We start from the raw sequence: 27,641 nt of genomic DNA, 5'->3' as shown, positions 1-27,641 counted from the left end.
TAGTGTTTACTGATTAGTTCTGAGGGAATGGTTGTGTTAAATGCCGACCTGTAGTCAATAAAGAGCATCCTGATGTATCTATCTTTGCTGTCCAGATGTTGCAGGGTTGTGTGAAGAGCCAGAGAGAAAGCATGGGCTGTAGACCTGTTGTTTCAGTGGGGGGAATGCAGCTGGTCCAAGTCGCCACTAGGACAGGAGCTGATATGCTTCAACACCAGCCTGTCAAAACTCTTCATCACTGTGAATGCAAGTCACTTAGACAGGTTACCACGCTCTTCTTGGGCACCAGTACGATTGAAGCCTGCTTGAAGCAGACGGGTATCACACACTGCTGGAGAGAGAGGTTGAAGACACCAGCCAGTAGATCTTCTGTACTCGGCCAGGTACTCCGTCCGGAGCGGATGCTGGCCGTCGATTCACTCTCTTGAAGGTAGCCCGCACGTCGCCTTCAGACACTGAGACCAAAGGACCGCCGGGAGACCCGGAGGTGTGCGATCGCTGTCCCGATGATCAAAGCGAGCAGAGAAGGCATTGAGCTCACCTGGAAGCGAAGCTCTGCTGTCCCCTATGTCAGAAGAAGTTAGGGCATTCAAACTCTGCCACACGTCCCTCGTTGATTCCAGTAGAGCCCGGAATCTCATACCGTTAACTCGACCAACGAGAATGGCGTCGTCAGCAAATGGCGCAATGATTAGTGTAATCGCTTTGCAGCTCGGTTCCTGCGGCTGTCTGTAACGAGTTTGTACTTTCTCCCGGTGACCGCGGGTTTCCTTCAGATAATCCGATTTCCCCGCACTCTCCAAAGACATCCATTGTCAGGGTTAGCGAGCGGCGGGCATGCTGGCGCAGGAATCGTGCCAACACCTACGAGCTGTCCCCAACACAACCCTCAGATACAAAACGACAAATTTCACTCTATGTTTCAATATAATGTAATAAATAAAGATAATTTTTAATCTGTAACAGCACTGGAGACATAAAATTCACAATGTCATCAATTTAAAATGTTAATACCGTTTATTCCTCCACCAATGCTTCTTCGTGTGGTGGAAACCCATTTTCCGTTTAATTCTACCTTGCTTTTCGGCATTTGTGTTTTGGGTTTTTTTTATGGTGCTTTCCAAAGTCTTATAGAAAACTACTTTCACCCTTCAAGCAAGCGAGGTCCGTTAACACTTTGATCACTGGGAGCCGAGACCAGGTTGCTGCCCATCCGGCAGAGGGCGCCCCGCCTGGAGCCGAGACCAGGTTGCTGCCCATCCGGCAGAGGGCGCCCCGCCTGGAGCCGAGACCAGGTTGCTGCCCATCCGGCAGAGGGCGCCCCGCCTGGAGCCGAGACCAGGTTGCTGCCCATCCGGCAGAGGGCGCGCCGCCTGGAGCCGAGAACAGGTTGCTGCCCATCCGGCAGAGGGCGCCCCGCCTGGAGCCGAGACTAGGTTGCTGCCCATCCGGCAGAGGGCGCCCCGCCTGGAGCCATGTCACCTCTTGCCCGGCCTCGGCCCCGCGTTGTTTGGCGGTTGGTTTGAGGGGTGGAGTGGCGGCCGCTCACTCGCGGCATCCCGGTGGCGACCATGTCGGGAGCGTGGGCTGAGTCCACGCCGAGGTAGGAGCAGCGGATTTCCATTCGTCCGGGGTGTTGGGGAGTCAGCGGCCGGGGCTGGGAGAGAAGCCGGGAGCAGCCGGGGATGAGGGGATCCGGGGGCCGGGGAGAGAAGCCGGGGGCAGCCAGGGATGAGGGGATCCGGGGACCGGGGAGAGAAGCCGGGGGCAGCCGGGGATGAGGGGATCCGGGGGCCGGGGAGAGAAGCCGGGGGCAGCCGCTGAGGGAGAGGTGGATGTCGCAGAGAGAGTGTGAGTGGGGGCGTGAGGAAGATCCTGAGCGGTGTGTACGGGGCAGGGTTTGAGAAGGAGAGGGATGTCGGGGTGGGGGAGCAGTATTAGAGTGGAAACAGGCCCTTCTGTCGAATTGATCCAAGCCAACCAAGGTTCCCATCTAAACTAGTCACATTTGCCTGCGTTTGACCAATTCCCTCTAAAGTTTAGACTCGAGGTGAAGAGCATAAACATTTCCTATCCTATGTGTCTTGTCGGTGCTGTTGTAGCTACTCAATCATTTCCTCTGGCAACTCATTCCATATACTGACCACCCTCAGGTTCCTGTAAAACTTACGGTAAACTTTTAGTTCTTGATTCCCGAAGACTGTGCATTCACTCTATCTATGTCCCTGTTGATGTTATACATCTCTGTAAGGTCATCCCTATGCTACTGAATACAGTCCCAACCTGATCAACTTCCCGTGTCCTGGAAACGAAGTATGGGAAAAGATCCTTCGGCAACGATGTTGTGCCAAACTAATTAAGCTAAAAACATCGTTTCTCTCTGCACACGATTCATATCCTTTAATTCCCTGTGTACCTGCGTGCTAATCCAAGAGCTTCTTAAATTCCTCTGTTGGATCTGCTTTTACCACCAATTCTGGGAGTCTGTTCCGGGAACCCATTCAGTTTTTGTGTGTAAAAAAACATTGCTCCTGACGAAGGGTCTCGGCCCGAAACGTCGACAGCGCTTCTCCCTATCGATGCTGCCTGGCCTGCTGTGTTCCACCAGCATTTTGTGTGTTGTTGTTGTTTGAATTTCCAGCATCTGCAGATTTCCTCGTGTTTGCTCTGTACATCTTATTTGACCTTCTCCCCCCCCCCCCTCAACTTTTATGCGTGCTCTCTGGAAAGAGGTATCCTTCTCAATTTAGCAATTATGACAAATTGCTATCATAATTTTATAAACCTATGACCTTCTGTCAGCTTCTGCCACTGGAGGGGAGAGAAAACTTTATTTATGCAACTTCCCCTTATTCCAGGCAGCTGCCTGGTTTAAAAAAAAACTTCTGCACCCTCTCCACATCTTTCCTATTTAGTATGTCCTGTAAATCAGATTCCTTTGGTGAAAAAGAGGTTGAGGCCTCAGTCAGACAGGATCAACCATGGACATTGCGTCTAGCTGTCTAGATATGAGGGCTTGGGCAGTACGATACGGAGAGTGAGCAGTTGCCCATGTGGCAAGCTCCCCCGCTCCATGTATCTGATGAACCTCAAGGAACAGCAGAGGCCGATACAGTTTGGTATCAGGAGTGTCGCAGGAGTTGTCAATCAACATTGAACTCAATGTAAGGGTGTCTTAGGGGCTCCGGATTTATCTATCTGGTTGCCCCATGAGAGGGTGTAGCTGCAGATTTATCTGTCTGGGTATACTCCCAAAGCCTTCCCCATGAGTGGGTGTAGCTGCAGATTTATCTGTCTGGGTATGCTCCCAAAGCCTTCCCCATGAGTGGGTGTAGCTGCGGATTTATCTGTCTGGTTATACTCCCAAAGCCTTCCCCATGAGTGGGTGTAGCTGCAAGGCAGCAGGTATTTGAGATCAGAGTTTTCCTTCTCTGAGATGAGCTGCCAACCATGGCTGACAAGCCCCATCTGCCCAAAGTGACTGGTTTTAAGGTGCCTTTGCCCCTTCTGTCAGTAGAAATGGTTCCACCGGGCTTAGTAGCTGAGTCACCTGTGAAGGCAAGGATCTTGACTTGGTTGTGAGAGGCTATTTGAGGCTCATGCCATTGGGAGCATTTAATAAGTAGTGGGAGCCAATGCCCAATACCACCCCTGGCTAAAACAACCTTAAGGAAGGTTATCAATAAACTTTCAAAAACTGTCATAGATTCTTCTTCCTATATAATTTGTTTCTGTAGGTATATTTAAAGCAGAGCTTAATAGGTTCTTGATTAGTAAAGGCATCATAGGTTATGGGGAGAAGGCAGTAGACTGAGGTTGATAGGGATAATAAATTAGACATGATTGAATGGCAGAGCAGACTTGATGGGCTTCATGGCTAATTCTACTTGTATGTCTTATGATCTTATAATGGTAACCAGAATTGAAGGCCAAATGTCAGATGCAACCAGATCTGAATTTTATAAAGCTCTTCCTGACTCTTGAACTCAATAATCCAACTAATAAAGGCAAACATGGCATGTGTCTGTCTTTACCATCCTATCGATTTGTGCAGCCCATTTCAGGAAGCTGTTAACTTGGACCCACCCTTTCCTCTGCTCTCCCCTCTACCACTCCATCTTCTACTCTGTCCCTCTCTATCCTACCCTCTGCTCTTCCCTCTTCTCCTACCCGATCCTCTACTCTCCCTCTCCACATCAATACAACTAAGCATCCTCCATGGACAGTTCACTTCCTGTTTACATTTGATCTCTCTTCTCAGTTTAAACTCCATCTGCCATTTGTCCATCTGTAGATACAGGTGACCTATATCCTATCGTATCCTTTGGCAAGCTTCTACACTGTCAATAACGCTGCTAATCTTTGTGCCAATATTCTCGAAAATCCTTTCTGCACTCTCTTCAGATTAGTGGCATCGTTCATACAGCAGGGTGACCAAAACTGAACGCTATTCCTCGCCTACATCTTGTATGACTGCAACATAACACCACAACTTCTATCCTTAGTAGCCTGAATAATGAAGGCCAACATTTTGAAAGCCATCTTCACCACCCTGTCTACTGTGATGTCACTTTCAGTGAACCATATACTTGTACTCCTTGGTGCCCAGGGTCCTACCATTCACTGTAAAAGTCCTACCCTGATTTTTCTTCCCACAATACCATACATTGCACATTCCTAAATTAAACACTATTTGCTGTCCCTCAGCCTGTTTACCTGGCTAATTAAAACCACGCAATAATTCTTGATTTCCGTCTTCACTGTATGCAACACTTATTTTAGTGTCACCTGCAAGCTTCCTAACCATCCACTGTTCGTTTTCATCTAAATTGTTCATAAAGATGATGCCATGATCTGGCATTGGCCCCTTTGGCACGTCACTTGTCGTGGGCCTTCAGTCCGAAAAACTTCCAGTCCGAAAAAGGCCTTCCACCATTGCAGTCTACCATCAGGCCAATTTTTTTATCCTATTAACTAACTCCCCTTTCATCCCATGCAATCTTAACTTTCCAGAGCAGCCTACCCCACTTCCCTGCCCCGATCGACCTTCTCAGTCACTTCCTTTTTAAAAAAACATCGTTTCAAATTCATGAATTCATGATGCATGGTCTCCCATGCAAAGAGCCATGCTGAAGATCCCTGATCAGCCCCTCTCTTTCCAAATATGTGTATATGCTATCTTTCAGAATCCTTTCCTGTAGCTTATCTACCACAGGAGTGAGGCAGGATGAATGGAGAGAAGTGGGATGGCAAGGGGGAATCAGATGAGCATGGAGTGTTCTCAACATTGGGTTTAGTTCTGACAGAGATAAGTGGGGTTGCATTGGAAGGGCACATTTGGCCAGAGGCAGGGACAAAATTCAAATTTATTTAGAGATTCAGCACAGAGTAGACCCTTTGAGCCATGCTGCCCAGCAAACCCTAATTTAACTCTAGCCTAATCGCAGGACCGATACTTCCTTGGACTTTGGGAGGAAACCCACTTTTTCCACGGGGAGGACATACAGACTCCTTACAGATTTGGAGTGTGTGCGATGGGATCTGTGTATGGGATGAAAGTGTTGTGTGATAGGTGCTGGAGCAGGTGAGGATGGAGAAGAATGGTTGATTGGGCAGGGAGTTTTCTTTAGATTAGGTAAATAGGATCCAAGGGATGTCACTGTATGGAAGGATCTGTATGGTTTGAGGTATATGTCAGATTGTAGTAAGTATTGGACCCAAAGAGAAGAGTCTTAGTCTGCCATAACACAGCTGTCTAGAGTCTTTGACTTGAAAAATTCTCTCTTTTCCCACAAATGTTGCTTTTTATTTTGGTTTTAGTTTTTCTGCATCTGCCGGTTTATTTTTAAATTGTCACTGTCCAGTTTAATGTCAGTCCAAGAGAGTATCCTACTGATTCAGTGTTACAAAATATACCCATATATCACAATGATGTATGGGTCACCACTGTCTTCAACTTTAGAGAAAAGGTTTTCTCTGATTTGAAATTAATATTCTTCCCCACAAGCTTTAAGCCAATAATGAAGGCAAAAGACATTTCCAATTTAAATGTTTTTATTAAAATTGATAATTCAATTAATGTTTATCAAATTTATTGCTTGAAGTGAAATTTAATATAACAAACAAATTTGAAGGCACATCAATAAGAAGTGTTTTTAAAAAAATAACCATTGAATTGTACAGAAATAAATTTTTGGTGATGTGTTCAATTCACCTTCCCACATTTTTAACCCCTTCCGAAAATACAATATGCAGCAGTTTTCATGGTCGATGCAGTATTTATAAAACCTGTTGTAAAATAATAAAGTATTGTTCATTATTTTTAAAACACGAAAATTATTTTCTAAATCTGGTAAATCTTCTATTCCAGGCATGAATCTGAAGAAATGGCATCTCCTCTCATTCGGAAATCTGAAGTTAGCAGAGCGGCTCGACGGTACAGCGCTGTAGAGATTCGTATCCTTTTTCTCAGATTTCTGATAAAGGCTCTTCACATATTGGATCAGTGGTATATTGGTCAAATTTCCAGTACTTGTGCTTTTCTTTTCTACTTTAAAGTGGGTGTTGCATGGATTCTGTATAAGTTTATCGTTTTGATTTGTGGTATCACGGGTATCATTTAGAAGGAGTTGCATGAGAATTGTATTTATTTAGAAGTTTTAGGACAAGGAATTCATGGAATTTTTAGAATGTAAAGTCTGGAAGAAAAATTATCAAGAAGGATTAGATCAGGGAACATTAAATTGACCAACATGTCAGTAGAATGATCAAATCAACAAAAAATACATGAGAAAAGATAAAGGGCCAGTTTTGTCTCCTCTATGCAGTGAGTTGAGTGGAATAAATAAGTTTTCCAGGGAATTGAAATGGGGAAACGCTGGCAGTTGTGCATAGTATTTTTTGATGGCTGAGATGTCATTGAGTCCAGGATTCCTGTTACGCCACTGGCATTTAGGGCAGCAGTGAGAGTCCACCATCTTTGGTGGTGTTCAGGGCTTCCTTCATCATGTCAGTAGCGTCTCCTCAGTTTGCACTACTGACAAGTCATGCAAGTCCCAAAGGTATTCCCACAGTGCTGTTGGGTGAAAACTTTAAGATTTAAACTTGGGAACGATGAACAAAGGGGAGCGTGATGAAGTAGATGTTTCCATCAACGGGACAGAGTTATATAGTAAGGAGGCAGTCCATTAAAAAAAATTAAGTTGCTTAAGAATTTGATGCCTCGAAAGACCATGTCCAGCAATTACTTATTATGAGTGCTGAGGTGCAGGAATTTGTTAAGCAACAAATACTGGACTGAGAGGGTTGTATTTGAATGCACGCAGCATAAGAAATGAAATGGACGATCTTGAAATTCAGCTACAGATTGGCAAGTATGATGTTGTGGCCATCTCTGAAACTTGGCTGAAGGATGGCTGCCATTGGGAGCTAAACGCCCAAGTATATACAGTGTATCGGAAAGATAGGTTAGTCGGCAGAGAGGATGGTGTGGCTTTGTGTATAAGAAATAATAAATCATTAGAAAGGGATGACATAGGATTGGTAAGTGTAGAGTCTCTATGGGTTGAGTTAAGAAATGACAAGTGTAAAAGGACCCTAATGGTAGTTGTATATAGGCCTCCAAACAGCAGCTGGGATGTGGATTACAAATTACAGCAGGAGATAGAAAAGGCCTGTCAGAAGGGCAATGTCATGATAATCGATGGGGATTTTAACATGAAAGTGGATTGGGAAAACCAGGCCAGTACTGGACCCTGAGAGAGAATTTGTTGAATGTTTAAAGGATGTTAAAGAACGTTTAGGGAACAGTGACCACAATATGATCAAGTTCACTTTGAAATTTGAGAAGGAGAAACTAAATTCCAATGTGTCAGTATTTCAGTGGAATGAAGGAGATTACAATGGCACGAGAAGGGAACTGGCCAAGGTTAACTGGAAGGAGACACTAGCAGGAAGAACAGCAGAGCAGCAATGGCTGGAGTTTCTGCGAAAAATGAGGGAAGTACAAGACAGATATATTCCAAATAAGAAGAAATTTTCAAATAGAAGAAGGATACTACTGTGGCTGACAACTGAAGTCAGAGCCAAAATAAAAGCAAAAGAGAGGGCGTACAAGGAAGCCAAAGCCAGTGGGAAGATGGGGGCTTGGAAAGCTTTTAAAAACTTGCAGAAGAGAACTAAGAAGGTAATTAGGAAGGAAAAGATGAATTATGAAAGGAAGCTGGTGACTAATATCAAAGAAGATACTAAAAGCTTTTTTAAGTATATAAAGGGTAAAAGAGAGTTGAGGGTAGATATAGGACCAATAGAAAATGACTCTGGGGATTTTGTAATGGGAAATGCAGAGATGGCAAAGGAAATTAATGCGTATTTTGCATCAATCTTTACAGTGGAAGGCAGCTGCAGTATACCGGACATTCAAGAGTATCAGGGAAGTGAAGTATGTGCAATGAAAATTACGACTGTGAAGCTCAGGAAGCTAACTAGTCTGAAAGTGGATAAATCTCCTTGATCTGATGGGATGCACCCTTGGGTTCTGAAGGAAGTAGCTGGAGAGACTGCGGAGGCATTCACAATGATTTTTCAAGAGTCTTTAGATTCTGGCATTATACCAGATAACTGGAAAATTGCAAATGTACTCCGCTATTTAAGAAGGGTGGGAGGCAGCAAAAAGGAAACTATAGACATCAGTGGTTGGGAAGTTGTTGGAATCAATTGTTAGGGATGAGATTATGGAGTACCTGAAGGCACATGACAAGAAAGGCCAAAGCCAGCATGGTTTCCTGAGAGGAAAATCCTTCCGGACTAACCCACTGCAGTTTTTTGAGGAAATTACAAGCAGGGTAGACAGAGGAGATGCAGTAGATCTGGTATACTTGGATTTTTAGAAGGCCTTTGACAAGGTACCGCATATGAGGCTGCTGAGGATGGAATTATGGGGGAGTTACTAGCATGGATGTAGCATTGGCTGATCGGCAGAAAACCAAGAGTGATATGAAAGGATCCTATTCTGGCTAGCTGCCTGTTACCAGTGGACTTCCACGGGGTCGGTGTTGGGACAGCTGCTTTTTACAATGTAGGTCAATGATTTGGACTATGGGATTAATGGATTTGTGGCTAAATTTGCTGATGCTACAAAGATAAGATGGAGGAGTGGTTAATGTTGAGGAAACAGAGCCTGCAGAGAGACTTGGGTAGTTTAGGGGAATGGGCAAAAAAGTGGCAAATGAAATACAATGTTGGAAAATGTATGGTCATGCACTTTGGTGGAAGAAATAAACAGGCAGATTATTATTTAAATGGGGAGAGAATTCAAAATGCAGAGAAGCAAAGGGACTTGGGGGTCCTTGTGCAGGATACCCTAAAGGTTAACCTCCAGGTTGAGTCAGTGGTGAAAAAGGCGAATGCAATATTGGCATTCATTTCTAGAGGTATAGAATATAAGAGCAGGGATATGATGTTGAAGCTTTATAACACACTCATGAGGCCACACTTGGAGTATTGTGCACACTTTTGGGCTCCTTATTTTAGAGAGGATATACTGACATTGGAATGGGTTCAGAGAAGAACGGGAATGATTCCAGGAATGAAAGGGTTACTGTGTGAGGAATGTCTGGCAGCTCTTGGGCTGTATTCCCTGGAGTTCTGGAGAATGGGGGGGGGTCTCATAGAAACATTCCAAATGTTAAAAAGCCTGAACAGATTAGATATGGCAAAGCTATTTCACGTGGTCAGGGAGTTCAGGACAAGAGGGCACGACTTCAGGATTGAAGGACGCCCATTTAGAACAGAGATGCAGAGAAATTACTTCAGTCAGAGGGTGGTAAATCTGTGGAATTAGTTTCCATGACCAGCTGTGGAGGCCAAGTCATTGGGTGCATTTAAGGCAGAGATAGATAGGTTCTTGATTAGCCAGGGCATCGAAGGGCATGGGGAGAAGGCAGGGGAGAGGGGATGACTGGAAGAATTGGATCAGCCCATGATTGAATGGCAGAGCAGACTCGATGGGCCAAACGGCCTACTTCTACTCCTATATCTTATGGACCACCATGTGAATCTGCAGATTGAGGCACAGTGGTCCCCCCGCATCCCTCTTCCCAAGTTAGCCAGTTCCAGGAACAGAGATCTGTGCAGGCAGAAGGCAGAGGACAGAACAGCCAGTGACTCCTGAAGTTGGTGAGTCCCAGTGTGAGGACGGAGTTCAAAGTTCCATCGTGAATGAGTCTTGGGGTCACGACTGAAGTCGGCAAGCACAGAAGTCAAGGTTGTTGTTTGAAGCTCCTGGGTCACTGTGTTGGAAGTCGATGTCTGAGAGTCCAGGCCTAGGACTGGAGACTGAAAGCCCAGAAGCAGCTTGTCATGGGGTTTGAGGCCTGTCTGTGTGGGTGGGTAGGAGGGAGGAATGGGTGATTTTTTTTTGCAGCTGTTATTTTAATTTGTTACTTTTGTTGTAGCTTCTGTTGACATTACGAACATGCTATATTGGCGCCAGATTGTGTGGCATCACTTCCAGATTGCTCCCAGCACATGTTTAGGTTGTGTTGGTTGTTAACACAAACATTATATGTTTTGTTGTACATATGAGAAATAAACAAGTCTGAATTTCTTATATGACTTGTGCCGATATGTGGTAAATAGTGTGGCCAGAGGCAGGGCAGTAATATAAGCTGGTGAGATGCTCAGTACTTAATATGTTTATTATTCACAAATGTAAAATTGCAGTCAGAGCTGAAGCCAGGATTGGGGTTAGAAACAGTTAGGGTCAGGAACTTGGTTAAGTTTGCAGCCAGAACTGGAGTTGGGAACATGGCTCAACATCACTAAGACAGAGGTGTTGGAGGTGGACTTCAGCAAGGTGAAAACACCTTGCATTCCCATCTCCATTAAGGGAACAGATGTGGAAGTTGTCCAGGACTACAAATAGCTGGGAACTCAACTGGTCTGGAATAAAAATACAGGGGCTCTGTACAAGAAGGGGCAGTGCTGACTATATTTCCTGAGGAGGCTCCGATCATTCAATGTCTGTAGTACTACGTTGCAGATGTTCTCTGACTCAGCGGTGGCCAGCATTCTATTCTACGCTGTCGTCTGCTGGGGCAGCAGGATGAGAGTAGCTGACACCAAGAAGATCGATAAGCTCTTCAGGAAGACTGGTTCTGTTCTGAGGGCGGAACTGGATTCCCTAGCAGTTATGTCTGAGAGGAGGATGAGGCTGAAGCAATGGAGCATTATGGACAATCCCTCTCACCCTGTCCATGGCATACTGGACAAACAGGAGCACCTTTAGTGACAGATTGATTCCATTGAGGTGCACCACTGAACACCACAGGAGATCCTTTCTCCCTCTGGCTGTAAGAATCTACAGCTCCTCCACTTTAAATATATAAGTGTATGGTTACATTGCGCAACTGTATTTTGCACTGTTACTTTCAATGTACATTTTGTATTTTACTTTCATACTCAATGCTTACATTTTGTATCTTAAAGTACATATTTCTGACTGAGCAACCTTGCAACAATTATTTCCGAGAAAAATAAAGTTTTATCTTGTATTATGGCCGGTTTTACAGGCAGCTTTGCTGTTAGGTGCTTAAGTGGTCACCACTGGTTACCACTTTCCACAGCCACTGAGAAAATTCTTCAACTCCTCCCTTTTAGCATGCTGTAAATCAAAAACAAGCCATGCTTGTTTTTTACAAGCTGAAAAACACAAGATGAAGCTTACAAAGAATTTACTTTATCCATGAAGAGGTGGTACGAGTCCTGAGGCTTTTGTACCTTCTACCTGATGGCGGCAGCAAGAAAAGAGCATGGCTTAATTGATGAGGATCTTTGATGATAGATGCTGCTTTTCTATGGCAACGTCTCATGTAGATGTGCTTGATGGTTGGGAGGACTTTACCCATGATGTACTGGGCCAAATCCACAATCTTCCATTCAAAGGCGTTGGTGTTTCCATACCAGCCCATGATGCAGCCAGTCAGTACTCTCTGCACTGCATATCTATAGAAATTTGTCAAAGCTTTAGGTGTTGTACCAAATCTCCACAGACTCCTGAGCATAGTGGTTGCTGACTCTAGGCTACTCTGACACCTTTTAAACTTGCTTTCCTCACGAGGCTTCAGTCAGATGAGCTCTCCACCAGCTCCAGTTTCCCCTCGATGTTGCATGCTAATCATATTTGGAAATCGTTCACTGGCCTTTCATTGTCATTGGCTCTGAACCTGGAACTCCTCAACATAACTGTGGGAGTATCATCATGACAAAGGCTACAAATAGTCACTGTCTTCTCAAGGACATTGGGGGTGGCAAATAAATTCTGGCTTTTCAAGTGACATCCACATCATGAAAAGACACCAAATACAGGGGAAAATCTTCCTCCTTATTGCAGTGCAATGATGAAGACAAAGAACTTCTATTCCTACAGTGCTTTTCATAGCCTTGGGTCACCTCTTAATACTTTACAGACAAATAAGTACATCGGAAGTTTAACCACATTTGCAGCATTAGGGACGTGGCAGGCAATTCACCTCCAAAATCAGCAGAAAAATGATTAATAATTTGTCTTTGTACTATCAGTGTCAACCTTAACACATTCTTTAGAACCACTGAAGGCAGCTGCGTCAAAAGTTTCAAACCTGCCAGAAGTTGACCGAGCTGAAGCTCATATATTCCATGAATTCTGTAAGTATTAATTAAAATTATTTAACCCTTTTAGTGAACTAGATTAATTCCATGTTTTAGATGTATAGATATTATAAATTAAAAGGCAATAGTTGAAGTACTTAATAGGTCAGGTAGCTTCTGTTAAAAACATGGCTGATATTTCCGATGCATGAACTTTCAAAGATGCAGAACTAGGTATAATGAATGGGGTGCCAGAAAAAGGGGTGGAGTGCAGGATCTGCAGCTCTTCAGAGAACGTGTTAAGGAACTGGAGCTGCAGCCTGATGATCTTTGGCTCATATAGGAAATTGAGGAGATGATAGGGGCAAGGAGGTAGTCACCTCTACGTTGCAGGAGGCAGGAAAATGGGTGACTGTCAGGAGAGGGAAGGGAAATGATCAGCCAGTACAGAGTAGTGCTGTGGCTTTTCTCCTTAATAATAAGCATACCATTTTGGGACACAACCTATCTTGGGAGCCGCAGCAACTAGGACATTGGCGCTGTGGCTCAGAAGGAAAGGAGTAGAGGAGGACTGCAGTAGTGATAGGGATTCTATAGTCAGAGGAGTGACACGAGAGTCTGTGGATGCAATAGAGACACCCAGATGATAGGGTAGGCCAGAAGTGCAGCCAGAAGTTTGGTATGTATTGGCATCAATGGTGTAAGAAGGAAAAGAGAGGTGGTTCTAAAGAGAGAATTTAGAGTGCTGAGTAGAAAGCTGAAAAGCAGGACCTCCAGTGTAGCAATCTCTAGACTGCTGCATGTGCCGTTATCTACCTTGTTATGACCAGTGCATGTTCACTGTCGTGTAACACTTTATTCTGCATTCTGTTATTGTTTTACTTTGTACTACCTCAGTGCGGTGGTGTCTTATATGGCTGCTTTACAAGTTAGGCTTTTAAAATATATCTTGGTACATGTGACAATAATAAACCAATTTAACAAATCTATTTTGACACCCAATCCTCTTTCATCCATGTCCACTTAAATACAAAGGTTAATTTTGTTTTTGAAATACACATGTACAACACAACTCTGATGTTGGTCTTCTCCAGATAGCCATGAAATACGGAAAAAGTCACGGGACTAGTTGAAAGAGAAACATCAAGCCCCTCCCCTGCACGAAAAGGAAAAAGAAACAAGATTTCCAACCCCCCCCCCCCCCCCCAGCCTCTCCCTCACACAAAAACTAACAGATCGCCCACACAGAAAATAGTGGCTAGAGCATCAAACTCCAAACCCCTTCCTTGCAAAAAAGAGCAGCAACAATAGTATCAAGCCCCCCCACCCCCTCTCTCATGCACCAAAAATAACGGTTCGTCCACACAGAAAAACCAGCAAGAACTTCAAACCCCAAATCCCCAACATAGTAAACTGAAGGAGAGCAGCATAAACTACAGTCCAATAATCACATAAATCTCAGAATTTTGAAAACGAGTGACCACTGCATCGCCGATCTATTGACCCATGGCCTCTGGAGAGTGACCGCTGACCACCTCCACGTTTGCCTCAATGTGTCAATCTTCCTCAACACTTCAAAATAGAGTTCCCATCTCTGGTCTTCTCCACGAGACAACTCACTGTCCTCTCCAGGGACAGTAGAGTGCTGGAATATTCAATCAAATTGCAAATTGCACATCACAAGCTCCAACATTTTCCAAACCACAGTCAAGACAAAAACTGCATAATGGCCACCTTGATCTCAACTCTTCCACTGAAACCATCATCTACATATTAATAACCTCTCCTTAATTATTCCAATGATCTCCAACTCTACACACTTGATAAACGAGCTTGGCCATATCTCTGCTTTAGTAGTCACTCCTGCTTGTATCTCAACTTGCACCAACACCTTTTTGCACTTTCCATATGTAGCTGATGATTAAATCAAATTTTAACAAATTCCAATTTTTAAATTGTTATCTTTGTTTTGGATGTTATGCATGTTCCCTCCAACTCTTCAGTCCTTTGAAATGTTTGTCTACTACAATCTTGGTTTATTTTGCTTTCCTGATTTAATCACTGTACTTTTGATTAGAAGTTTGGGTCCAAGCTTAACCCCATGAATATGAAGATTTAAAAAAATTGTTTTGAAGTAGAATTAGTTTTGGATTGTTTTTGTGAATAGCTGGTACAGAAATGATGGCTTGAACAGTTTCACTCTATACCTGCGCTCAATTGAAGATATTTTATTACTCTTGTTGGCATTTACCAGTTTCTAACCAACTGAAAACCTGGCAAACTAGAGAGGGTAAATTAGTTTCTCTTTCATGTCTTCGGGTGTCAAGCTGAAAGGAGGCAGTAAAACTCTGAAAATCAGGCATCTGGCTCAGACATTGGTCCGGAATGTGGACTGAGGGTCCAGAGTGCAATAAGGCCAGTGTCTGGACTGCAAGCCAGGTGTGCAGTCAAAGCAGAGGTTGTGGTGTAGAACTCGAGGGCCAGGAACGTTGATAGTTTTGTGACCAGAGTGAGGGGCCGCTGTGCTTATATAATTCCCATTCCCTTTGAATTCATCAGGTTCACTGGAAAACTTACTACATCACTATGTTATGTAAAGACAAAAGGAAGTAAGGGTGTGAGTAATTGTAAGAGTAACAATGTTTAATAATCTGGAAAATCTGCCTGTCTGGCACCAACAAAGTCTGAAGGGTTCAATGCTTCTATATTTGGTCCTCCTTATCCGCGGATTCCGTATGCGTGGATTCAACCAACCGCAGATCGGGAAAACCCGGAAGTTCTCTCCCCAGCACTCATTGTTTGAGTATGTACAGACTATTTTTTTCTTGTCATTATTCCCTAAACAATAAAGTATAACAACTATTTACATAGCATTTACATTGTATTAGGTATTACAGGCAATCTAGAAATGACTTAAAAGTACAGGCAGTCCCCGGGTTATGAATGAGTTCTGTTCCTGAGTCCATCTTTAAGTCGGATTTAGAGTCGGAACAGGTACATCCAGTATTTAGCGTCAGTTAGTAAAACGTTTGTCATAGTACATAGTATATATTTTACCTTTCTATGCATATAAAACACTTAAGAAACATGTATTTCAATAATTAAACCACTGCGTTGCTTAGTAATAATTGTAGCTTTCATTGGGGCAGGGCCTTTCACATGCTCAGTTAAAATTGGAGTATTAGCCTGTGGCCTAACACTTTTCCAATGACCGATGACGTTTCACCTCTTTCCGATTGCTTTATTACTTCCACCTTATTTCAATCGTGATCATGATTATTTTCATGAACAGAAACACTGCACATTCAGTGCTTCGCCGCTGGGTCCTAATGAGACATGTTAAATAAAGTTTGGGGTGCTGCTGTGTCCTTAAGACCTCCGCACTAAGACAGGTTAAAAAGGGACTTGAGCATCCGCGATTTTTGGTATTGGGGGGGGGGTCTCGGAACCAATCCCCCACAGATAAGGAGGGCCGACTGTATTTGATATCAGAGAATGTGTATAATGTACAACTTGAAATTCTCACTTTCCACAGTCATCCTCGAAACAGAAGAAAAACACTTTAATAAAATAAGAACTGTAAAGCCACCCTTCCCACGCAAAAGCAGCATTAACCCTCTCTCTCCCCTTTCCCCTATTTAATCTAGCATAAAGCATCAGTATTCCCACCACTCATCATGCAAGCAACATCAAAGCCCCCAAAGAGAGACCATGGTCTACAGAACATTAAGAACTAAATTCATTCCAACATTTCTACATCCCACAGGTTCTTTCCCTCAGTAACAAGGGAGAGACAAATACCACTCTTTCCACTGTGAGAGGGGAGACAACAGTCACTATTTCAGTGTTACAGTTAGTCTGATATGTTGCTTTTTATTTCAAATTCCCCAATTCAAGAATTGGCAGCAAACTCTCCCTCACCATTGGGAGAGAGAAAGAGCAATCGAGCACTAAGTGCAGAGCCCTTCGACAGCTGCTCTCAATGATCTGGCTCCCACTACGCTTCAGTTCGTGACACCAGCGCGAATTTGTGTCCACAGGGCCATGCAAGGCTGCTCAACCTCAGGCCTGTCTTGGAAGTGGTTGGTCGGTGACCCTGCAAGAATGGGAACACAGCACTGTGCAGAACTGCATTTCAAATGCCGCTGTAGATCAAAGATCCTGACAGGACTCCAGCCACCCTCTAAAGGAATATAGAGACATTAGGGTTTCAAGTGGTCAAACTTTTACCATACTTTGTCTAAAAGGAAAAGCCTTCAACTTGGGTCAGAGACACCGAAAGGATAGACTAAAATTTTTTGTGAGTATCATCAAGCTACATTAGAATTACCATCTTTCCCCATTATTTTCAAAATTCGGGAATAAGCTGAATCTGTTGAAATGTCATGTCTGGCTCTTGGTTTTAAGTTTCCTTTGTTATGTCCTATGTTTTGATAGAGAATGTTCTCACTAATATTGAGCTGTACAGCATTGATTTTTTTGCCTTTTATTCACTGTGGCACATTCTACAAAAGTGTCAGTTTCTGTGATTGATTAGAGTAACCAGGTTTAATGGAAATTATGTAAATTCTAGAGTATTATAAAAATAATGTTCAAAAATCAGTATATATTAATGGTATCTGGCATTGCATTACAGACACTCCACAGACTAGAGTTTGCCCTGTAAAGAAAAGTGAAATATCTAATATCTTATCATCACTTCGACTTCCCATAATGGTAACAACTCCAGAAGCATCAATGGTAAGAACCAACCATTACCTCTAATATTTGAGTACAGTGGATTCTGGTTAATTGGGTTATCAGTTGATCAGGGCAGCTGTTTATTTGGGACAACTCTTAAAGAACACAGACTAGTCAGAGGCTTTTTCCCAGGGCTTGAATGGCTAACATGAGAGGGCACAGTTTTAAGGTGCTTGGAAGTAGGTACAGAGGAGATGTCAAGGATAAGTTTTTTACACAGAGAGTGGTGAGTGTGTGGAATGGGCTGTGGTGGCGGTGGTGGAGGCAGAAACGATAGAGTCTTTTAAGAGACCCCTGGATGGATACATGGAGCTTAGAAAAATAGAGGGTTTTGGGTAACCCTGGGTAGTTCTAAGGTAAGGACATGTTCGGCACAGCTCTGTGGGCCGAAGGGCCTGTATTGTGCTGTAGGTTTTCTATGTTTCTAATCGGGAAAATAGCCAGGATTGTTATGTTTCCCCTCTCACTGTGAAATAGGTACACCTCATTTTCCCTTATAGATAGACTGAAGGAGCTGTTTCTGAGCTGCAGTGGTCTATGGCTCAAATGGTGATAATTGTCAATCGGGTTGAAGAAGATTTAGATCATTGTAAAGTTAAAACTGAACGGTAATACATAGGAAATAAAAAATTTGAATCACGTGGAGAGAGCAAAATGAAGGTTGGAAAGTTCAGATGAAATTGAGTGGGATAAAATCAAGTGGGGGAAAATCGACATTTCTTTAAACCCCAGCACTGCATATATATAAGAGAATGAGATTTCACATTTAAAATCACTTGTTGAAAGGCTTTTATCTGGTGAATGAAACTACTTGCTCTTCAATACATGAGCCCTATTTTCAGCTGTTTAGTCATAAAAACAGCTAAATCATGCTTTTGAAATTATTTAAGTAACGTGTTTAAAGGCAAACCCTTCTACAATCTACGTCCCTCTCCCTAAGCAGCCCAATACATCTTGTTCATCATTAGTGACTTTGTAACATTTCGTCATTGATTTTTGTTCTTTTATTATCTGTTATCTCTCATTTGGTGCCAGCAGTTTAATGTTCTTGATAGTTCAATGAGAATAATTGCTTGAAAACATTGCTTTCTGCTTAATTAATTTTTTTTGTTTATAGTACCAAATTTCATCTGAGTTAGATGAGATTGAAACAGATCAATTCAGTAAGTCAAGGTTTGATTTCAAGACTATTGGTTCACCAGGAAACTTTACCGAAGACCTAACTCTTAGTGCAGCTATGCTGAATGAGGATGATCCAGGAGTAACTGGTGAGAATTGGGTTTGTCTATTATAGAAGCAGTGATAGATCCGATATTCTGTTAATAAAATGGTCGGAATGTTCACTTTTTTTATTGAAATTACTTTTAGCAGTCTGCCTTATTTACATGGAATTGTGGAGCTTTGACCTCTCTAGTTGGTGAAATTAGAAGATAAATCTCTGCAATAAAAGAAGAATTATTTTTGAGTGAATCTGATGAACTTAAGTAGAAAAAAGATCCAGCTTCTATTTTTCTTATTTTGTTGTGCTTCCTTTTATTGACCATGTAAAACGCACTATATTATGTTACTAAGGTAATGAATGCAGTATATTTGCAAAATTTAAGTCGGCAATTAGCCTTTGTAACAGCATGCGTTTTTGAAATTAAAGAAATACATTCAACATCTAAAGATATTTTAGTGACAGCAATCCAAAATATTTAGCTATAATGGAGTAACACTCCAAAATTGTAATTTTCTGTTGACAGCATCAGTCCACTTGTTCCCAGAGTTCTTGCATTCTTTCTTGAGTCATTCATCTAGACCTATCTTTGATCTGATTGAATCTTATGAAGCCATTTGTAATGAACAGGTAAGAACTTAAACTCCAGATTCTGTAGCTTGTTTTGTATAGAGTAATGCAGTCCTATATTGTAAATGATGTTCATTTTGGTTTTATGCCTGAGGATCGTTCACTTCTGTCTAATCCAGGCATCATCTTGCTAATTATCCTACCCTCTCTAAAGCTTCCACATTCTTATCAGCCCAGCTATGCATCCTATCTTGTAGCCTGCTGTACGACAACTTTCTAAACTAACCAGAATACTACTTTGTTTCTAACTGCTAATCACAGTCAGAGATATTCCCTTTACCCTTGCACATCCTTGCTCCACTGAACTCTGTTACCAAAAATTAATTTGTTTTTCTTTCGAATTCTGGTGAAGGTTCTGGGACTTGAAGCATTAACTAAATCTATCCCTTTCCATTGATGCTTCTTGACCTGCTAAGTATTCCAGCATTTGCAGTTCTTAATTCAGATTTCTTAACATTTGGATTTTTAAAATTAAATTTTATTCTATGGTCTTGGATATTGGCAGTTTTGGAAACATAAAGCTTGCTTGTTTTCTTTCGGCAGCATGCAGAAACATAGAAAATTTGGAAATTTTAACAAAATGGAAAAAGAGAAGTTGTTCTGAAAAATTGCTTCCTTACCAATTTGGACCATAATATTTAGGAGCAGAATTAGGCCATTTGAGCCATCGTGTCTGCTCCACCAGTTCATCATGGCTGATTCAGTTTTCCTTGTAGCCCCAATCTCCTGGCTTCTCCCCATATCCCTTCATGCCCTGACCAATAAAGAATCTATCAATCTCTGCCTTGAACATAAAGACTGCCACCACAGATGACTGTGGCAAAGAATTCCACAGATTCACCACTCTAGCTAAAGAAATTCCTCTTCTCCATTCTAAAAGGACACCCCTCTATTCTGAGGTGGTGTCCTCCAGTTTTAGACTCTCCCATCATAGGAAACATCCTCTCCACAACCACTCTATTAAGGTCTTTCACCATTCGATAGATTGCAATTAGGTCACCCCTCATTCTTCTGAGTTCTAGTACTGACCCAGAGCCATCAAATGCTCTTCGTATGGCAAACCATTCAATCCTGGAATCACTTTCGTGAATCTCCTTTGAACCCTCTCCAGTTTTGGCAACCCTTTCTAAGATGAGGGGCCCAGACTTGCTCACAATACTCCAGGTGAGGCCTCACCAGTGCTGTTTTATCTTCTAGTCCTCTTGAAATGCGTGCTAACATTGCATTTACTTTCCTTACCACAGACTCAACCTACACATTAACCTTTGGGGAATCCTGCACAAGGACTCCCAATTACCTTTGCCCCTCAGTTCTTTCCATTTAGAAAATAGTTAACCCTTTCATTTCTTCTACCAAACTGCATGAATTATAAAAGGCAAACACGAGGAAATCTGCAGATGCTGGAAGTTCAAACAACACACACAAAATGCTGGTGGAACACAGCAGGCCAGGTAGCATCTATAGGGAGAAGCACTGTCGACGTTTCAGGCCAAGACCCTTCGTCAGGACTAATGAAGTCCCTTAGCACTGACAAAGGGTCTCAGCCTGAAACGTCAACAGTGCTTCTCCCTATAGATGCTGCCTGGCCTGCTGTGTTCCACCAGCATTTTGTGTGTGTTGTTTGAATTGTAAAAGGATATGATTTATTCTTTGATTGGGTAGATTAAAACGATAGATGGGTTAACTTTTCTTGTAAGTATTTGTTTAAACACTAAGTAGGCAGTTCTAAATGCTCAATTGTTTTAGGTTAAAATGCTTCAGAAGATTGTGAATCGTGCAACCCCTGGACAGCAGAAATTTTCAAAAACAGCCAGTGTTCTTTGGTTCCTTCAGCAAGAGATGATCACTTGGCGTTTAATTGGCTCTCTTTACAGGTAATGCATGTAATTTTATTGTGGGAGCAAGATCATTTGTGAGACTTATTCAATGATAATATCAGATTTCTCGTGCTACCATACAAGCTTTTGTCAACATTTTACACTCTGTAATTGATGCTATTTTGCCATATTTATTATATCTTGCATTACTAATAATTCATATGCCATGATGCAATGGCTTTAAATGTCTTTGTATCTGCATCACCTCGTATAGGTTACTTGCAACTATCTTTAGCCTCTTGTAAATAGCTTTGTTCAGTGAAACTAAAAAGCTGATCACTGTATTTTTATTATCCAAAATTTTTTACTGTTAGCACTATTTTTCAGTAGAATTAATTGTTTTGCCTGCTCCTTTTGCTATAGTTTATCTTTTGTTTGTAGTTTATTTCCATTCAACTTTTGATAAGGCTTATCAAGGCTTATCAAGGCTTATTGAGAAAGTAAGGAGGCATGGGATCCAAGGGGACATTGCTTTGTGGATCCAGAACTGGCTTGCACACAGAAGGCAAAGAGTGGTTGTAGACGGGTCATATTCTGCATGGAGGTCGGTGACCAGTGGTGTGCCTCAGGGATCTGTTCTGGGACCCTTACTCTTTGTGATTTTTATAAATGACCTGGATGAGGAAGTGGAGGGATGGGTTAATAAGTTTGCTGGTGACACAAAGGTTGGAGTGTTGTGGTTAGTGTGGAGGGCTGTCAGAAGTTACAGCAGGACATTGATAGGATGCATAACTGGGCTGAGAAGTTGCAGATGGCGTTCAACCCAGATAAGTGTGAAGTGGTTCATTTTGATAAGTCAAATATGGCAGAATTTAGTATTAGTGGTAAGACTCTTGGCAGCATGGAGGATCAGAGGGATCTTGGGGTCCTTGTCTATAGGACGCTCAGCAGCTGCGTAGGTTGACTCTGTGGTTAAGAAGGCATATGGTGTATTGTTGTTCATCGATCGTGGAATTGAATTTAGGAGCCGAGAGGTAATGTTGCAGCTATATAGGATCCTGGTCAGACCCCACTTGGAGTACTGTGCTCAGTTCTGGTCGCCTCACTACAGGAAGGATGTGGAAACCATAGAAAGGGTGCAGAGGAGATTTCCAAGAATGTTGCCTGGATTGGGGAGCATGCCTTATGAGAGTAGGTTGCGTGAACTCGGCCTATCCTTGGAACAACGGAGTATGAGAGGTGACCTGATAGAGGTGTATAAGATGATGAGAAGCATTGATCGTGTGGATAGTCAGAGGCTTTTTCCCAGGGCTGAAATGGTTGCCACAAGAGGACACAGGTTTAAGGTACTGGGGAATAGGTACAGAGGAGATATCAGGAGTAATATTTTACTCAGAGAGTGGTGAGTGCGTGGAATGGGCTTCCAGCAACGGTGGTGGAGGCGGATACAATAGGGTCTTTTAAGAGACTTTTGGATAGGTACATGGGGCTTAGAAAAGTAGAGGGCTATAGGTAAGCCTAGTAATTTCTGAGGTAGGGACATGTTCGGCACCACTTTGTGGGCCGAAGGGCCTGTATTGTGCTGTAGCTTTTTTATTTTTCTACGTTTCTAACTTTCAACATTTAAAACATTTGTTAATGAATCTGCATTAATTGTGATTGACTTCAGTGACGTAACTCTTGTTATAAAGCACTTTTGCAAAAGTAAACTTATTTTACTGAAGCAGATATTCAAAGGTTGATGAGATACTGCATATTGTGTTTCCACTGTTGCATACCACTTCTTCCTAATTTTGCTAACCGAACTTTTGCATATACTTGGACATTTCTATAGCATGCAAATGCTTGAAATTTGGGTGTAATGACTAGGGTCTTGTCTGTTCTTGCTTCTGAGCAAGACAGCAGTCAATAGTGTGCTATTCCATTTAAAGTATCAGAAATATATTGTTACGTATTCAGGCAACAATAAATACATGAGTTCGGCAAGGGTTTCATATAACAAACAACACGTTTATTAAACACAGAAAACAAACCCCCAAAAAGTAAACAAACACTACCGTAACCGGAAACCAACTGCGGTGCGGCAGCCCAAACAGTTCTTAAAGCGATATTGCAAAAACAGTTCTTTAAAGTGGTATTGCAAAAACAGTTCTTTAAAGTGGTATTGCCAAAAGTTCGATATGCTCACAGTCCATTTAAAAAAAAGGAGAGACTTTATAAGACGATTCAAATTCTCTTTCACGTCGCTTGCTTCGATCCCCGACGTCAAACTTCCCACAAAGAATTTACAAAACGAAACGGCTTAAAGACACTAACCTTTCCTTCCTCACTACCTTCAATCCTTTCTGGTAAACCCAGGGATTAACACGAAGATAGTCAACGAAATCCTTCCGAATAAGGATCAAACAAAGGTTGAAACCCGTTTCACCGTAGAAAGCGATTCTCCTCGATCTTTAACTCTCGAACTTCCGATCTTCACTCTCCACTGATTTTTGAACTAGCAGAACCGTAAAGAACCTGCTGGCAATGACCTTTTAAACTTTAGGCATTAAATAAAAACTTCATCCTTCAACTAACTGCGTCATCACTTAAAACACGCAGTGGCATGAAGTCAACTTGGCAAATCCAGCCACGAACTGCCCCTCCTCACAGGGTGGGGTCTACCTTTAATAACCTGTAAAAAAAAACCTGTCACATGATCTCTACTGGCGGGAAAATGATGTCATTCCACCATCACAAGACCATCACCTCAAGTCCAGTATAGCTTCAACCCCAGTCACGTGACAAGGGCACCACTGTCATGTGTCACGAGTACGTAACAATATTAATTTATTGCAATATTTAAATAGACTACAGTTTTTTTGTACTTGTACTTGAATGTCTGTGTGACTATTGCCAATGATTCATTCTCTGTCTTTCCAACAATGTATTCCTATTCAAGTTCAAGATAAATTGTAATTCAGCCCTACATGAATACCCACAAATACAGTCAAATGAAGCAGCATTGTTCTGGGGCCAAGATGCAAAACACAGTAAACACAGCATAAGGCACATATAGAATATATATGACAGCAGTATAATACAGTCACACAAAAAATATATATAGTTGGAGTTCCTGCATCCAGGAATGTTACAGGAATCTTCAGTCGAGCACAATACAGTTTCTCTTCTGCTGAGCAAACATTGGACGCTGCACCTCATTGCCTCCAGCACACCAGTGGAGCACTGAACTCCAATGCCTCCCAGAGGGCAGCTGCAGGCAAGTGACACTGTGGATTAAAGCCTAGTCCTCGTTAATATCGAGGTCGCACAGCTCCACTGCCATCCATACCACCATTCGCCAATAAACAAATGAACTGGACTTGCAACTCTCCACACCACCAGTGTTCAGCAGGGTCTTACATTCACAATAAAAGCGATAAAGACAAACATTTACTGTTAGACTGCACACCACCTTTGTCTTTGGCAGCATCATGATCCGCACCAAGTCCAGCTTCTTTAGTTTCTCTGCCAACAAGCAACTTACAGCATCCTGGAATCATAAAATAGATGTTTGAAAAAATTAGTAACACCTTTGGTTGACCCAGTAGAAGCTGCTATGTCGGAGTTGCAGCCATCTTACCAGAAGGAAGATGTAGCAAGAACACTGGATAATAAAATTGTATACATCAGACCGTTTACATGACTAAAATAGCATTTTTCAAATTATGCAATAGTGCTGAAATTCATAGATATGCACTAGGAAGTTTATTTGATATTCAAGCATGCTTAAATATAAGATTCAACTTCCAATTACAATTACTGGTAAATGTTATAATACAATTTTGTTACCTAATGAATCTCCTTGGTGTATGTTATTAAATTAAGAGTGCAACATTAATACAGTTCATTGCATTACTGTCATTAGAAAAAGAGCTTAGCATTTTTCCAACCATATCTTCTCAATTTTCACTGACTCTAGAAATATATTTTATTGCAGTTGGAAATAATTTACATTTATATAGGGTCAGGCTATTTCAATCTGCATCAGTCTAACGAACACTTTAAATATACTCAAATCATTCACTACAATGAATATAAAACACTACTTAATTGTTGCTATTTGCTGCTACCAGTCCCATGTTAACAGCTAAATTGAGTTTTATCTTTATTCAATTTTTCTGTTCTCATAAGGAGTGAGTGTACAAAAGAGATAAAAATCCTATTTAAAACAAAAGTGAGAATAAGCAGACTCAAACACCTACTTTTAACATTAATATTTGTAAGTCTTGTTAAGTGAATCAATGTTGCCTAGAAATATTTTTGGTCTATATTTAATGAGAATGGTGCAAGAAATCATAAAATAGCTTTATTTTATTCAATCTATGTTTACTTTCTTTGTTTTGATGCAGGGATAGAGTTGAATCTGGTGGGGAAGAGGGGTTGATGTTTGATGTATCTGTAAGTACTTTACTGTTTACTAATCTAGAAATTTTGAAGTTAAAACTATCAAAGTTACAAATTAGATATAGGATTAAGCTATTTGACCCTTCAGATCTGCTCTGTCATTTAATAAGGTTTTGGCTGACTTAATTGTATCTCAACTCTGTTTTGTCAACCCATAAACCTTTAAGCTTTGAAAAACATTTTATCAACTATTGCCTTAAAAATATTCATGGTTTCTGGTTCCACCATTCTTTGAGAAAGAGAGTTTCAAATACTCATATATGCCTTATACTATGTTAGACTTTGTTTATAAACACAGACTGACCTCCAAGCACTGATGACTTGCAGTACTTGGTTCTCCTAAATGATTGACAAGGAATCTTTGAGAACATTTTTTAGTGATTTTCTATTTTTTTAAGGCAGTAGGGTCTACTTGCCCACCTGGTCCAAACTAAGGGCATAACTGAGATATCTCAATTTTGTTTTCCTGTGTCATTCACCTGGGACGATGAGTATGTTATTGTAATGTTGAATCAGGTTTGCAAATCTGGCAAGTGAGACAGGAAATGCACTGACTTCAAATTGGTATATCAATCATTTATTTACAAACAGTAAAACTTCGACCAAACATTCATGTTCCCCAAGTTACAGACACGGTAAAGCTGAATACTCAACGAACATACTTAGTTAAAAATGGGCGCAGAGCATACCTGCATTTTATATACCCAGGATATTTGAACCTGGACACTAGGCAGTTATCCGATGTGAAAAGCAACTGCATCTTCTAAACTAACCAATCATAACAGACGTGACTTTCAACAATCAGAATAAGGCACACCTCAACAATTCAGTTGTATATAAATAAATTTAATCTTAAAGTTGAATTTATCCTCCTTAAAACAATCCTTTTCTGTCTCCTTCCCATAGAGACAAGCAGGATCCTTAACAGCATTGATCTTAATTACCTTAAATCAGCAATGCAAATAGGCAGGGTGGTAAAGAAGACATGTTGCAAACTGCCTTCATCGGTTAGGACATCAAGTGAGAAAGTCAAATGTCACGTTACAGCTGCATAGATCTTCAGTTATGCCCCATTTGGAGTTTTGTGTGCAGTTCTGGGGTACTGCATAACATGAAAGATGTGGAAGCTTTGGTGAGGATACAGAAAGGGTTCACTAAGATCAACACAAAAAAATCAGCAAATGCTGGAAATCCAAGCAATGCACACAAAATGTTGGAGGAACTCTGTAGGCCAGACAGTATCTATGGAAAAGAGTAAATAGTCGATGTTTCTGATAAAGGGTCTTGGCCTGAAATATCGACTATTTACTCTTTTCCATAGATGGTGCCTGATGTGCTGAATTCTGCCGGCATTTTGTTTGTGTTCACTAGGATTATGCCTGGATTGGAGAATATTAGCTATAAGGAGAAGTTGGATAAACTCGGGCTGTTTTCTCTGAAGTGTCAAAGTCTAAAAGCTGAGTTCATAAAATTATGAGAGGCACTGATAGGATAGGTGGTAGGATCGTTTTTCCTAAGAAGAAATGTCATATATTAGAGGGCATAGCTTCAAAGTGAGAGGTGAAAGTTTAAAGATGTGTAGGGTACGTTTGTTTACACAGAGTGGTATGTGCCTTGAACATGATGGCAGGGATGGTGATGGAAGCAGATATGATAGTGGGATTAAAGAACCATTTGGACAGGGATGTGAACATGAAGGATGTGAATTATATGCAGCTGACTAGGTTTAGTTACATTTAGCATCACGGAGTGAAGCCTGTTCTTGTGCTACAGTGTACTATGTTCTACAAGATCAAAGCTTATCACTACATTACTTGACATCTCTCTACACCTGCCTTCCTCCCTTCACCTCATAGATGGGCAGCACATATTAAGAATTTATAATTATAAAATGTGTTACATATGAACAATTTCTTTCCAGACACCAAATGTAACAGAGAAGACCATTGTAGAAATGCTTTTCCAGCGAGATTCACTGATCCGTCAAAGCCAGGTACTATACTATTACAGAAAAACTTGAAAAAAATGTATGGTACATACAAATTTGTAATGCTTAGCTGATAATTTTTCAGTTTGTTACAACTTAATGGAAAAAATTTAAAACTGTTTTAACAAGAATAGTTCGTCAGTTGTTTGCATTGACTTGTAGCAAGTATTTAAGC

General features: G+C 41.6%; 1 protein-coding gene across 1 annotated transcript in view; it reads left to right on the top strand.

The window, feature by feature from the left end:
• The first annotated feature begins 1,445 nt into the window (after positions 1 to 1,445).
• nup107 (nucleoporin 107) overlaps positions 1,446 to 27,641 on the top strand; it is a 54,145-nt gene continuing 27,949 nt past the window's right edge. Inside the window, exons 1-9 of the mRNA XM_059978338.1 lie at positions 1,446 to 1,603; positions 6,371 to 6,456; positions 12,604 to 12,684; positions 17,264 to 17,367; positions 18,485 to 18,635; positions 19,113 to 19,216; positions 20,963 to 21,090; positions 25,425 to 25,473; positions 27,401 to 27,472. Coding sequence (XP_059834321.1) covers positions 1,572 to 1,603; positions 6,371 to 6,456; positions 12,604 to 12,684; positions 17,264 to 17,367; positions 18,485 to 18,635; positions 19,113 to 19,216; positions 20,963 to 21,090; positions 25,425 to 25,473; positions 27,401 to 27,472 — 807 coding nt within the window. The 5' untranslated portion in view covers positions 1,446 to 1,571. The remainder of the gene's footprint in view (positions 1,604 to 6,370; positions 6,457 to 12,603; positions 12,685 to 17,263; positions 17,368 to 18,484; positions 18,636 to 19,112; positions 19,217 to 20,962; positions 21,091 to 25,424; positions 25,474 to 27,400; positions 27,473 to 27,641) is intronic.

Source organism: Hypanus sabinus, chromosome 8 (assembly GCF_030144855.1).
Source record: "Hypanus sabinus isolate sHypSab1 chromosome 8, sHypSab1.hap1, whole genome shotgun sequence".
Classification (NCBI taxonomy): domain Eukaryota; kingdom Metazoa; phylum Chordata; class Chondrichthyes; order Myliobatiformes; family Dasyatidae; genus Hypanus; species Hypanus sabinus.
Note: the sequence above shows the minus strand (reverse complement) of the source record. Positions and strands in the feature narration are given on the sequence as shown.